Consider the following 15,012-nt stretch of genomic DNA (forward strand, 5'->3'; position numbering starts at 1 on the left):
ACAGAAAGTTCAAACATTTATTTTCTGTAATGTTGAATATTTTACATCACAACAAAGCATGTCTGTGAACATTTATTTAGGGAATCATGGAGTCATATATCAATAGAACAATGTTCAGAATGCTCTCCTTAACACGACCCTGGATGGTTCGATAGTTCAAACATGCTCCCTCTGATACATATTCCCGCTGTAAAGATTTGCTATCGCTTTGCTACTTTGAAAGTTCCCATTAATTTGACAATGTGTACCCCTGTTTCTCCCTCTGTCCCCCAGATCGTGTGGGTGTCCCACTGAGCAGCAGCCATCATGGCCCTGGTTCAGACTCTGTCCATCCCTGCTGAGTGCCACCACACCCCCGGCCTCAGCGGAAACCCCCGCCCCCGCCCCTCTGCCCCCCACACACCCCCCAACCTCCCCTCCACCTCCAACTCCCAGGAGGCTATGGGCTCCGTCAGCAGCCTTATCGCCCAGCGCCCCGGCCCGGCCCACCTGGTGCGTCACTACCGGCCCGTTGATGTTGTCCCTGAGCCGGGCGCCACCAGGTTCCATAGAACCACGTTGGGCGCCACTTCCTGCCTGGCCTCCTTTGACACATCTCAGGATCCGCTGCTCAGTAGCCTCACTCCGCCTGGCAACAGGAAGCCTTTGATGGTGATTGGCTCCAGTAAGGACAGCGGGACCAATGGGAATTACTCTTATCTGAACCAGGACTATGTGGGAGACTGGAATGACAACACTGTGGTTCATGGTAGCCATGGGACCGGGATTGACACAGGGGAGGCCAAGGATCGGCAGCTTGGGAGCCTCAACGGGAACGTGGAAGTACCCCCTCCCAAACTGGTCCCCGTGTCAGGGAAGCTGGAGAAGGTGAGTGTGGCCCAGGCTATATGGAACAGTCATTCAGTCTCTTTGAAGTAGATCAATCCACTCTCACAATAACACGATTAGAAGAAATTAATGAAACATTCACTGAATATACATTAGTTACAACCTCTTACCCAACAAACCATTTGGTCTTTCCCTCTCACCTCTCAGAACATGGAGAAAACAGTGATCCGGCCCACTGCCTTCAAACCCGTCTTCCCCAAGAGTCACAACTCCATGCAGTTCCTTTCCCCTCGCCACGACAGGGCCAGTCTATCAGACTGCCAGAACAACCTCAACCTGTTGTCACCTGGTAGCCAGATGGACACCTTGCCGCCCTGCTCGGAGAATCGCAACTCCTACAGCGGCGGGCGCCACACGGGCGGGAGCAGCCAGACCTGCTCCATGTCTGACTCGGGACGGAATTCCCTGACGAGCCTGCCCCCCTATGGCAGCATCCCCTGCAGCCTGGCCCCCGCAGACTACCCGCCTGGCAGTGCCCACCTGGAGCCCACGAAGACCGCACACGGGCACTCCAACTCGGACAGTGGGTGCTCCTCGTCCAGTAAGAGCACAGGGTCGGTGAGCGGACGTGGCCAGCCCCTGTCGGACAGCGGGTCGAGCGAGCGCTCGCCAGCCCCTGTGGAGGGGGGGTACGAGGGGGTAGTGAGGGACCTGGAGGATAAGCTGAGGGAGAGAAACGTGGAGCTGCAGCAGCTCCGAGACAACCTGGATGAGAATGAAGTGGCTATATGCCAGGTACGTGGTGGGGTAGATGGACAAAAGAGCATTGGACACATTATCTTGTCATATATTCTAAAAAACATGAAGACACCAAGCTCTCTCTCTCACACACCATGTACCATCACACACACAATGACAAATGTCATGACTTATTGGGACACTAAAACCCTTACAATCACCACACACACACAATGCCACCTTCACCTACCCAACCCCAGTCTTCCCTCTTTCCCCAGGTTTATGAGGAGAAGCAGAAGCGCTGTGAGCTGGAGCTGGAGGAGTTGCGTCAGAGCTGCGCCACGCGGATGCAGACCCAGTCCCAGAAGGCCCAGCGTGCCCAGCAGGTGCTCCAGCTGCAGGTCTTCCAGCTGCAACAGGAGAAGAAGCTGCTCCAGGAGGACTTCGGCCAGCTGCTGCAGGAGAGGGAGAAGCTGGAGGAGCGCTGTACCTCCTACGAGAAGATTCAGTTAGGGTCCAGGCTGGAGGAGACCAAGTGGGAGGTGAGATAGACCCTCATTGTCTGGCCCCATTCCAAATCCACCCCTACTTTAGTCCCTACCTCCTAGGTCTTAGGCACTTCTGTAGATCTTGTTGATGAAGTGGCTGAGGGTCTGCCCCAATGCTAGCAGTATGTGTCTACTCAGGTACTCTGGTATAGACAATAAAGACACAGTGAATTTTACACAATCCATGAATGCCACTGTAACTCCTTTTGAGTAATTGTTGTCACAGTTGGACAGGCATTTTAAATGAAATGATTCAGTACAATGGGGTACTGATAGTGTAGTATAAATGGTACCCTCAGTAATATGCTTCCCCAGGCATGTTTGGCAGGCTAGAGCCTGGCACGGTGTCCCACCGTCATCAATCACATTATAACAAAGACACCAAGCTCCCTGCTCTCTCTCTAATATAATTCCTCATACACTGAGTGTACAAAACATTAGGAACACTTTCCTATTATTGAGCTGTACCCCCTTTTGCCCTCAGAACAGCCTCAAAATGTAGGGGCATAGACTCTACAAGGTGTCAAAAGTGTTCCACAGGGATGCTGGCCCATGTTGACTCCAATGCTCCCTACAGTTGTGTCAAGTTCGCTGGATGTCTTTTGGGTGGTGAACCATTCTTGATACACAGAGGAAACTGTTATGTGTGAAAAACACAGCAGCGTTGCAGTTCTTGACACAAACCGGTGCGCCTGGCACCTACTACCATACCCCGTTCAAAGGCACTTAAATCTTCACCCTCCTTAATGGCACACATACACAATCAAAGGATTAAAGATCCTTTTTTTAACCTGTCTCCTCCCCTTCATCTACACTGATTTGAAGTGGATTTAACAAGTTACATCAATAAGGGATCATGGCTTTCTCCTGGATTCACCTGGTCAGCCTAAGTCATGGAAAGACTTACTAATGTTTTGTACACAAAATGTTTTGTATGAGGGAATATATTCAAATGTTTACACAGTATACAGTGCATTTGGAAAGGATTCAGACCCCTAGACTTTTTCCACATTTTTGTTACGTTACAGCTTTATTCTAAAATGTTTTTGTAATCGTTTTTTTCCTTCATCAATCTACAGACAATACACAATACCCCACAATGACAAAGCAAAAACAGGTTTTTAGAATTTTTTACAAATGTGTTAAAACATTTTAAAAATATATATATGAGTGTGTTCAGACCCTTTACTTATTCAGTATTCAGACCCTAGTACTTTGTTGAAGCACCTTCGGCAGCGATTACAGCCTCGAGTCTTCTTGGGTGTGACGCTATAAGCTCGGCACACCTGTATTTGGGAAGTTTCTCCCATTCTTCTCTGGTTGGATGGGGAGTGTTGCTGCACAGCTATTTTCAGGTCTCTCCAGAGATGTTCCATCGGATTCAAGTCTGGGCTCTGGCTGGGCCACTAAAGGACATTCAGAGACTTGTCCCGAAGCCACTCCTGCATGGTCTTGGCTGGGTGCTTAAAGTCATTGTCCTGTTGGAAGGTGAACCTTCGCCCCAGTCTGAGGTCCTGAGTGCTCTGGAGCAGATTTTCTTCAAGGATCTCTCTGTACTTTACTCCTTTCATCTTTCCCTTGATCCTGACAAGTCTCCTAGTCCCTGCCGCCGAATAAACATCCCCACAACATGATGCTGCCACCACCATGCTTCACCGTAGGGATGGTGCCAGGTTTCCTCCAGATGTGACGCCTGGATGTGATGTGATGCATTCAGGCTAAAGAGTGTAATCTTGGTTTCATCAGACCAGAGAATCTTGTTTCTCATGGTATGAGAGTCTTTTAGGTGCCTTTTGGCAAATTTAAAGCGGGCTGTCATGTGCCTTTTACTGAGGAGTGGTTCTGTCTGGCCGCTCTACGATAAAGGCCTGATTGGTGGAGTGCTGCAGAGATGGCTGTCCTTCTGGAAGGTTATCCCATCTCCACAGAGGAACTCTGCAGCTCTGTCAGAGTGACCATCGGGTTCTTGGTCACCTCCCTGACCAAGGTCCTTCTCCCGCGATTGCTCAGTTTGGACGGTTTGCCAGCTCGAGGAAGAGTCTTGGTCGGTTCCAAACTTCTTCAATTTAAGAATAATGGAGGCCACTGTGCTTTTGGTGACCTTCTATTTCGCAGAAATATTTTGGTACCCTTCCCCAGATCTGTGCCTCGACACAATCCTGTCCCCGAGCTCTACGGATAATTCCTTCAACCTCATGGCTTGGTTTTTGCTCTGACATGCACTTTCAACTGTCGGACTTTAAATAGACAGGTATGTGCCTTTCCAAATTATAACCAATCAATTGAATTTACCACAGGTGGACTCCAATCAAGTTGTAGAAACATCAAGGATGATCAATGGAAACAGGATGCTCCTAAGCTCAATTTCAAGTCTCATAGCAAAGGGTCTGAATACTTAAGTCAATCATTCTAAAAACCTGTTTTCACTTTGTCATTATGGAATATTGTGTGTATATTGATGAAGAATTTATTTTATTGAATACATTTTAGAATAAGGCTGTAAAGTAACAAAATGTGGAAAAAGTCGAGGGGTCTGAATACTTGTCATATTCCCACATATTTGTGGTGTGTTTCCTCTATATGACACTAGTTGTGTTTTCATCCAGGTGTGTCAGAAGTCTGGGGAGATCTCCCTGCTGAAGCAGCAGATGAAAGATGTCCAGGGGGAGCTGGCTCAGCGCATGGGGGAGATCGTCTCTCTGCGTGGACAGCTTCGGGACTCCCTTGGCGAGCTCACCACCAGCCAGGGCCTGCTGCAAGAGGCCACCACTGCCGGCCACACGCGCACCATGGAACTGGAGGTGTGCCAGAACGAGCTGCAGCGCCGCAAGAGTGAGGCCCAGCTCCTACGCCAGAAGGTGGGCCGACTGGAGGAGGAGACGGCCCGCCTCCGTGCTTCCGCCACCAATCAGACAAGCCTCCAGAGCCCCGCCCACAATGGTGGTGGAGGCAGGCAGTGCCAGGCCTTCCCAGAGGGGGAGGGGCCACACTTGTTGACCTATGAGAGCGACGAGGCCAGGGTCTATGAGAGCGAGGCCCTCCAGAGCCTCCGGCTGCAGATGGACGGTCTGAGGGCGGAGTTAGTCACAGAACGCCAGCGGGGGGAGGAGCAGGCGTGTAGCTTTGAGGAGGAGCACAGGGTCTGGCAGGAGGAAAAGGACAAGGTGATCCAGTATCAGAAGCAGCTGCAGCAGAACTACGTGGGGATGTACCGGAGGAACCGGGCGCTGGAGCGCATGCTGCGCAAGCTCAGTCTAGAACTGGAGACCCGGGACGAGTTGGAGGAGCAGGATGAAGGCAGTGGCAACGAGATCAACTTTGATGAGATCACAGCTACTGAGATCTGACACCACCACTTTTTCTCTCTGTCTCCTCCGTCTCCCTATCAGCCATATACAACTGATCCCCTAGGAGCGTCTATAGGAATCCATATGGCCTCTATAATGACTTAGTAGGTCAGGATCCTCCCTTATGGTTCCTTCAGGGTCTCTACAGTATGTAGTAGTCTGTCTATAGTTGGTCTACTCTCCGTATGTTCCTGCTTTTCCATGCCGTCTCACTGTCTCCTTAGTATGGTTGACTCCTGCTGGCTAATGTCGATACACACACACATACACTAAAGAATGCACACACACACTTCTGTCACTCACAGACATGGTGAGTTGATGTGGTTGAATGAGAGTTCACTAACCGGGAGAGTGATTTTGAAGTCGGTTGAGTCTCGTACAGTGTGAAGGGAATACATCCAGTTTTTTTTTTTTATTTTTTTTTATTTTTTAATTTTATAGCTATTCCTAGAATTACTCGCTGAACATCATGTAAACACATAGGGGGGCTCGGCTCTCTTCCTAGGAATTTGTACTTCCTCGTCATTCACTGTGGGTGGTCTTGTGTTCTTGGTAGGCAGAGCTTGATAACACTAGTGTTCTTCAGCATGTTCTCAGATACTTCAGGTTCAATGGCAAATAAAGGGAAACGCTTCAATGTTACCAAAAGCCTCCTCATTCCATGTGACACATTTAAGTATCTAAATATGGACCTTAGTGATCTTGAATTTCTGTATCTATACAGTATCTCTAGCTAGAAAACGAGACACCGTGGAAATTCAAGGTAAAAGTCGCTAAAGCACACTCCGATATGCTTTCTATTATTGTGAAGAGAATCGACTTTACCTTTGATCTCCCTTCAACGAAATACAAAAGCATGGATGGATGAATCTCTATGGATCTTTGTGTTTCTCTGGCAATATTTGTACGCTGCACTGGCTGTTTGTGAGGGTGCTTTTTGTACAGGCTGTGAGAGAAGACATGCACTAAGTGAGCGACGTTTCGGGCTCTATTCAATCCACATTGCGGAAGTTCCGAGTAATCTAAATTTAAAGGCAATGTTCCCGCGTTAGCAGAGACGGCATTCACAGTAACCACGATATATGTCGGATCAAGCTCTACCGCTTCAGTGACACAGGTTTAATAGAGCCCGTCGTCTTTAAAAAAGTTAAATTACACTGACCATGATAGGACTTATCTTTTCATCAACTTCTGTATAGAAAAACACACCCATTCACAAGAGGATGACACTTAAATGTCCCTTATCGCTGTTAACCCTTCATTGTAGATATCCTTAATACTGACATCGTATATGGTGAAATATCATAGATTTCTTAGAGATATAATCTATTTCAAAGTAAACATAGCCACTGTGAATAGACCAAAGCAATGTCACATGTCCTGTTGGTTCCTTACAGTACCATGTCTGCATATTGGTGTATGTGTGAATGCTACTCATGGTTCTACAGTACAATTTTTTTACATTAAATGTGTATTTTCTTGCTGTAAATGTCTTGTACCAACTGACTATGTTTTTAATAAAACGAATAGCTGCTTTTCAAATGGATTACTGATGGTTGGCTCTAAACTTCACTTTATGACAGACTGTTACATGATTACAACGGTTTGGTTAAATTATCATATTGAATGGTTGATTCTATTCGGTCAGACAAGGAACATCAAGCCACAGAAGTAAAACATGATCAGATGCTCTTTTATTTTATGATGTTAAGCCCTGTTTATACACGTACATTGTGATAACATGTCACTCTCCTCCTTTATCTAGGTTGTATCGCCTGTGTAGACACTTCTCTTCTCTATTAGGTCAGACAGTGGTAACATGTCACTCTCCTCCTTTATCTAGATTGTATCGCCTGTGTAGACACTTCTCTTGACACCAAGAATTTGAGAAACTTAGGGCATGTTTATAACTGATATCAACATGTTCATGACTGACAGGTGGATGTGATCTAAGCCTGCCATCTTCTGGTCACTAGCAGCACTCCCACCCACCTCTCCGCACTGGCTCAGACAAACAACCGTTAGTTCACTTCACAGGGGTCCTGAAAGGCAGTCGGATTACAGTTTGCATAAATTAGCTGGTGTGTTAATGATTTAAGTATAATTCTAAGAAATGTCTATATATAGATGTGTATATTTATTTTGCATAATTTTCGAAAGTGTCTGTGATAAATAAAATAACATAACTAATGTAAAAGGAAGAATTGTGTGAACTGGTCTACTATTGGCTCAGAGTGGCTTGATGCTTTAGGACAGCACACAAGTCACTGTCTGCTGATTCCCATGGCGGCAGGTCTCTTCCTCCCCTCGTTTGATTGGTCAGATCCTCCTGGGTCCCCATAGAGGGAACAGAAGTTTCCTATTAGCTCACATAATTCCTTCAGACCTTCACTTTTCACTATAGCCTGTGGAGCTTCTGTTTGTGTTGCTCCTAGGCTTTAGGTCTTGGAACTCTAAACCAAACCCCATTTTTCTGTGAAGGGAGTCAGTCTTTAGTCAGGGACTACAACATTAGTGGGTAGATTATCTTTAATATTGCAGATAGATTGTGGCTTCCATCAATGTAATTGTCTGCATCATTTCCAATACCTCATATTTTTGGGGTAAATATATAAAGTACCAGTCCAAGTTTGGACACACCTACTCATTCCAGGGTTTTTCTTGATTTTTACTATTTTCTACATTGTAAAATAATAGTGAAGACATCAAAACTATGAAATAACACATGGAATAATGTAGTAACCAAAAAAGTGTTAAACAGATTCTTCAAAGTAGACACCCTTTGACTTGATGACAGCTTTGCACACACTTTGCATTCTCTCAACCAGCTTCATGAGGTAGTCACCTGGAATGTATTTCAATTAACATGTGTGCCTTGTTAAAAGTGAATTTGTGGAATTTCTTTCCTCAATGCGTTTGAGCCAATCAGTTGTGTTGTGACCATCTTCGGTGGTATACGGAAGATAACCCTATTTGGTAAAAGACTAAGTCCATATTATGGCAAGAACAGCTCAAATAGGCAAAGCAGGACTACAGTCCATAATTACTTTAAGACATGAAGGTCAATCAATCTGGAAAATCTCAAGAACTTTCAAAGTTTCTTCAAGTGCAGTCACAAAAACCACCAAGCGCTATGATGAAACTAGCTCTCATGAGGACTACCACAGGAAAGGAAGACGCAGAGTTACCTCTGCTGCAGAGGATAAGTTCATTAGAGTTACCAGCCTCAGAAATTGCAGCCCAATTGACCGGTGGAAATCTGTCCTTTGGTCTGATGAGTCCAAATTTGAGATTTTTGGTTCCGATTTTTTTTTGGGGGGGGGGCAAAATGACGCCATAGAGAGAACACTGTGTTTCAGCGAGCTCCCGTGGCATTCGTAAATTTATATTTTTACATTAATCTCCTAGCTTGAAAAAGTGGTAGAATTGGCTAAATACGTTATCCTACAATGAGTCTTGACGGCTATTTCTCAAAAATCTCCAACATGCCCAATAGAACTTCCCTTTTAAATGGTCTCCCTCATGTTTTATGTATCTGGGTATATTTGTAACTCCTAAATCCCAGCAAATGTACAAAGCCAATTTGTTCCCTTATTTGATACAATAAGATAGGATCTGGAGCGCTGGAACTCTCTCCCGATTTCTTGGTTGGGTAGAATATCCCTCTTGAAAATGAACATTTTACCTAGACTACTTTAGCCAATCCAAATGATCCCAGTATTACTCTCCAATAAGGTAATAAAGGATGTAAATGGATGGCTAAGTTCCTTTATATGGAGTAAATGCAAGCCAAGACTTAAGATGGCAATATTGCAGCTGCCAAGTTCTATGAGTGGCTTGGACCTGCCCAATATCAGGTTCTATCAATGGTGTGCCCACCTTTGTTATATTTCTGACTGGATCACAAATTATGACTCCTCTATTTGGTTAGACATTGAAACTTCTCTTTCAAAATACCCCTTACAGGATCTTTTATTTTTCAGAAGTTTCAAGTCTGTAGAAGATCACCCATTACACTTAACACACTCAAAGTATGGAGGTCAGTTCAACGCTTCCTGGGAAGGTCCAAACTAACCTCTGCTCTTACCCCAATTCTTAACAACCCAGATTTTGGTCCAGGATTTATGGATGCTGGCTTTCACTTTTGGCTTAATAAGGGCATACGCAGACTAAATGACTTATTTGCTGATAAGATTTTGTCATTTGAGCAGATGGTCGAGAAATATCGACTCCCAAAGCAGGACTTTTTCCGCTTCCTACAAGTAAGACATTATATTCTGAAGAGCACCACCTTAATTGGTAGCCCTGATGTGTCTGTCATTGAAATAATGTTTTTTTTTCCACAAAGGAAAATGTCTAAGTCTGTTTTATGATGTTGTAAGGTCCTTTTCTGCTGTCAACACACAGAGGGTGAAACAAGTGTGGGAGAAAGAATTGTCTGTTACTATTGACGAAGAGATGTGGGAGGACATTTGGAGTTATGCAAAAACAATAACTATATGTAATCGTACTAGAGCAATCCAGTTAAGAATAATACACAGATTGCATATATCCCCAAATCACAGACATGCTTTTAACACCTCTTCCTCTTCTCCTCAGTGTCTTAAATGTAAAACTGATACAGGCACCCTAACACATTGTTTATGGTCATGTACCAAAATACAAAGATACTGGTCTGGTGTTCTGCAAGAAATTGAAAAGATCCTAGGGGTTGATCTAGAATTGGACCCAGTTTCTTTACTGTTAGGTCTCCCTAGTAGGCAGGTTACTTCTGTGGGTAAAAGGAGGCTTTACAACATCATTTGCAGCGAGGAAAAACATCCTTTTACAGTGGATTAGTGATAAGGTTCCTTCTATTAAAGATTGGCATAAGATACTATTTGATTGGGTGCCTCTGGCTTAGTGGCCCAATATCTGACATGTACATTGCATTCTAAAACAGATCAGTTCTACAAAGTATGGGAACCTTGTCTAAATTACCTAGAACCTGAGGTATCAGCTATTATGCTACAAGGATTCTCTTAGAATGGTGGTGATCTATGTATTTCAGAATTACACTGTACATTCCATGTGTGGAACCTAACTTCTTGGTTTAAACTGAGCTTTTTTGTTTAATTTCTGTTTGTAAATTTGTTTAAAATGCATGTATTGAGAGACGCAATGATGGGGATGGGGTGAGAGAAGCGCCGAGCGGGAAGAGGAAAATGGTGTATGTGTGTGTGTGTGTGTGTGTATGTATGCAGCCCCAACTCAAAAAACATCCTAGATACATCATGCTGAACTGAATTTGCCAAGCACTACGGTACTGATGTTAAAACAGAAGAGATGTTGGTGGCCAGAAACTTTCTTGCACGGAAAAGAGAGGCTGGATGTCCTCCCAAAGATATGCTTGCTGTACATAACCTCCTGGATGATGATATGTTTCCTTCTCTGAAGGAAATCATTCGGGTTGCCCTCACAGTTCCAGTGAGCAGCTGCTCCTGTGAAAAGGTCCTTGAGTGCACTGCGCCGGCTGCACTCCTGGTTGCGTAAGACAATGGGTCAGAAAAGGCTTGCAAGTCTTGCAGTCATGTCCATTGCGGGTGAAGTGCTTGGGCCACTAAGCCACAATAGTGTTATTGACCACTTTGCCACCTTTAAAAATAGGAGATACACTTTGATGCATCCAACCACAAAATAACCATCAAAAGAGAGAAGCAGGAGGAGCAGTTCTGTAATATAGGTTGTAATATTTTCTTTACTTTTTTACAAGATTTATAATTATTTTTCTGTTTTTTAAATTTTATTTAGCTCATTAGTTGAATTTAGTTTTACGTGGATGATACTGTTTAAATATTAGATCGGTGTCTACCTCAAACTATACTTTTAGCCAACCTTGACCAAAAATAACTAACCTTATTTTGATGTATTTTTAGAGTAACAACAGGTGTAAAATCTATGATGAAAAGATATATATATATTTTTTTAATCCTGGGGGAGTATGCCCAGACACCCCTAAAAGAGGCTTAGCCCCCCTATCCATGAATCTCTAGTGACGTCCCTGGCTCAAGGTCATCGGCCACAGATAAAATGAGGTCAAATCACGTTATGTCTACAGTCGCTTTAATTGGACTGATCATGTCAACATCATACTTTCTCAATCTTAGCTAGCAAGCTAACAAGCAGTTATCATCATGAATCACATCTACAATCTACTGGCAAATCCCTTTTAATCCTCCAATCCTCAATCCTTGTCATATGTCATATGAAGATAAAGTATAGATAAAACGTATCGGTGCTCATCGGCCATAAACATTACACAACTAGTCGGAAATTGCAAATTCAACAATGAGTGGTTTGGAATGATTCAGTGGCTAATTGCAAGCATCTCAAAGCAATCACTATTGTGCTTCCCCTGCCTGCTATTCAGTGGAGGGTGTGTGGTCCAAGTCTGGGTTTAAACATGTCTGAAATGGTTTATTTTCCATGTTTAAAAGGACAAACATTCACATGAAACATCATGGGCCAGAAAAGGTTGAATAGATTGGCCATGCTGTCAATCCAATCCAGCATGACTTCTGCTGCCTTCAAAACAACTGGAAACGCGGAACTCGGAAATCTCAGACTTAAGTGAGTTCAAGACACCTGGGAACTCGTAAAAACAAGCTCGGACTGGGAAAATAGGTTTTGAATGGTCATTCAACTCGGAGTTCCAAGTCGGGAACTCGGGCCTCTGTCCAGAGCTCCGAACTGAAGATCACTAACCTCATGATTCAACCTTGTCGTCATGATTCAGTTGTTTTGAAAGCACCATTAATCCAGAGAATGACAAAGTTTGCCCACAAGGACAGCCGTGCCACATTTGAGTGAGCACAGCACAGTCCAAGAATACGGCTTGTTTACTGCTGCATAAATTATGTAATAAGCAAGGGAGATATGCACACAGTAGCTAATAAAGTAATACTAAGTGTTGTGTAGCAGTAAGCTGTTAGTAGCCCATGTGTCTCCCCCAAATAATTTGGTACCTCCCTATCAGAACTTAGCCTACCTTTCTGACTTGGTGGTGCACATGTAGCCGATAGCCTGTTTTGGAGAAACATCATCATTGAATATTGTAACAGCTTTCATTATCTGCATCTACTGTATGTCCCCGTTCTTTTTCCTACGGTTCTGACTTGGTGGGGGGGGGGGGGGGGAATACTGTAAAAACAGCCCATGTTCAGAATTATGTTGCTGTACACTTCAAAAGTGCTGAACAAATACTTCAATTGACTACTCGCTCATTAATGTCTTAATGGAAATTACGGCTTGCCTCTTATCAGCTCATTGTTCCCCCTTAGTTTGTAATTGTCAATTGTTATTTCTTAAATACAGTGCATTCGAAAAGTATTCAGACCCCTTCACTTTTTCCACATTTTGTTTTACATTACAGATTTCTTGTTAAGTTGATTAAATAAGACATAATACCCCATAATGACAATGTGGAAACAGAAATTCCTTATTTACATAAGTATTCAGACCTTTTGCTATGAGACTTGAAATTGCTCTCCGGTGCATTCTGTTTCCACTGATCATCTTTGAGATGTTTCTACAACTTAATTGGAGTCCACCAGTGGTAAATTCAATTGATTGGACATGATTTGGAAAGGCACACACTTGTCTATTTATGGTCCCATAGTTAACAGTGCATGTCAGAGCAAAATCCAAGCCATGAGGTCGAAGGAATTGTCCGTAGGATTCTGTCGAGGCACAGGTCTGGGGAATGGTACAAAAACATCCCCAAAGAACACAGTGGCCTCCATCCTTCTTAAATGGAGGAAGTTTGGAACCACCAAGACTCTCCCTAGAGCTGGCCACCCAGCCAAACTAAGCAATCGGGGGAGAAGGGCCTTGGTCAGGGGGTGACCAAGAACCCGATGCTCACTCTGACAGAGCTCCAGAGTTCCTCTGTGGAGATGGGAGAAACTTCCAGAAGGACAACCATCTCTGCAGCACTCCACCAATCAGTTCTATGAGAAACTAGGTTCTCTGGTCTGATGAAACTAAGTTTGAACTCTTTGCCTGAATGCCAAACGTCGGGTCTGGAGGAAACCAGGCTCCAATCATCACCTGATCAATACCATCCCCACGGTGAAGCATGGTGGTGGCAGTATCATGCTGTGGGGATGTTTTTCAGCAGCAGGGACTGGAAGACTAGTCAGGATTGAGGGAAAGATGAACGGAGCAAAGTACAGAGATATCCTTGATGAAAACCTGTTCCAGAGCGCTCAGGACCTCAGACTGGTGTGAAGGTTCACCTTCCAACAGGACAATGACCCTAAACACACCGCCAAGACAACGCAGGAGTGGCTTCGGGACATGTCTCTGAATGTCCTTGAGTAGCCCAGCCAGAACCCGGACTTGAATCCCGATCTAAAATATCTGGAGAGACCTGAAAATAGCTGTGCAGCGGCGCTCCCCATCCAACCTTACAGAGCTTGAGAGGATCTGCAGAGAATGGGAGAAATTCCCCAAATACAAATGTGCTAAGCTTGTAGCATCATACCCAAGAAGACTCGAGGCTGTAATCGCTGCCAAAGGTGCTTCAACAAAGTCTTAAGTACATTTTATATTTCCGTTTTTATGCTTTATACATATGCTAAAAATAAAAGTAAAACGTTTTTGCTTCGTCATTTTAGGCTATTGTGCGTAGATTGATGAGGGGAAAAAAATAGAATAAGGCTGAAACGTAACAAAATTTGGGAAAAGTGAAGGAGTCTGAATACTTTCCAAATGTACTGTAGGTCCATCTCATCAGTGTCTAATTCATCATTATGTATTATGTTATCTCATGTGCTTTTCTTCATGAGGAGGGGATAGTACATCATCTTTTTGGGTCTGTAACCATGTTATCCATTGACAATCTCTTCACATTCAAATATAATTTTTCAACAAAAAGTTCAGAAATATAGATAGACCCATGTAATTCCAGTTGATATTGCAAGGGTTGTTTTGTTTGCGCAATGCGCTGTCAATGCTTCGGTATATTGTCTATAAAAGTGGATCCTCGTAATTGTGTTGTCCTTCCAGTCACGTTCTGACCTTAATTCCTTTATGTCTTTGTTTTAGTATGGTCAGGGCGTGAGTTGGGTGGGTTGTCTATGTTCCGTTTTCTATGTTGTGTTTTTGCGTTTGGCCTGGTATGGTTCTCAATCAGAGGCAGGTGTCGTTAGTTGTCTCTGATTGAGAATCATACTTGGGTAGCCTTTTTCCCACTTGTGTTTCGTGGGTTTATTTTCTGTGTCAGTGTTTGTTTCCACACGGAACTGTTTCGGTTTGGTTTTGTCACGTTGTCGTTTATTGTTTTGTTCAGTGTTCTTATTAAAAACCAAGATTACCACGCTGCGTATTGGTCTTATCATTACCACGCTGCGTATTGGTCTTATCATTACCACGCTGCGTATTGGTCTTATCATTACCACGCTGCGTATTGGTCTTATCATTACCACGCTGCGTATTGGTCTTATCATTACCACGCTGCGTATTGGTCTTATCATTACCACGCTGCGTATTGGTCTTATCATTACCACGCT

General features: G+C 44.1%; 1 protein-coding gene across 2 annotated transcripts in view; it reads left to right on the plus strand.

Annotated features, from left to right (window-relative positions):
* LOC110498790 (leucine zipper putative tumor suppressor 2 homolog) overlaps nt 1–7,007 on the plus strand; it is a 41,870-nt gene extending 34,863 nt beyond the window's left edge. For both annotated transcript variants that reach the window (XM_021575413.3, XM_021575414.3), the window contains 4 exons: nt 274–867; nt 1,036–1,623; nt 1,845–2,108; nt 4,721–7,007. In XM_021575413.3, coding sequence (XP_021431088.2) covers nt 307–867; nt 1,036–1,623; nt 1,845–2,108; nt 4,721–5,461 — 2,154 coding nt within the window. In that variant the 5' untranslated portion in view covers nt 274–306 and the 3' untranslated portion in view covers nt 5,462–7,007. The remainder of the gene's footprint in view (nt 1–273; nt 868–1,035; nt 1,624–1,844; nt 2,109–4,720) is intronic.
* The last annotated feature ends 8,005 nt before the right edge of the window (nt 7,008–15,012 follow it).

Source organism: Oncorhynchus mykiss, chromosome 20 (assembly GCF_057628025.1).
Source record: "Oncorhynchus mykiss isolate SJ-2025 chromosome 20, ASM5762802v1, whole genome shotgun sequence".
Lineage (NCBI taxonomy): Eukaryota > Metazoa > Chordata > Actinopteri > Salmoniformes > Salmonidae > Oncorhynchus > Oncorhynchus mykiss.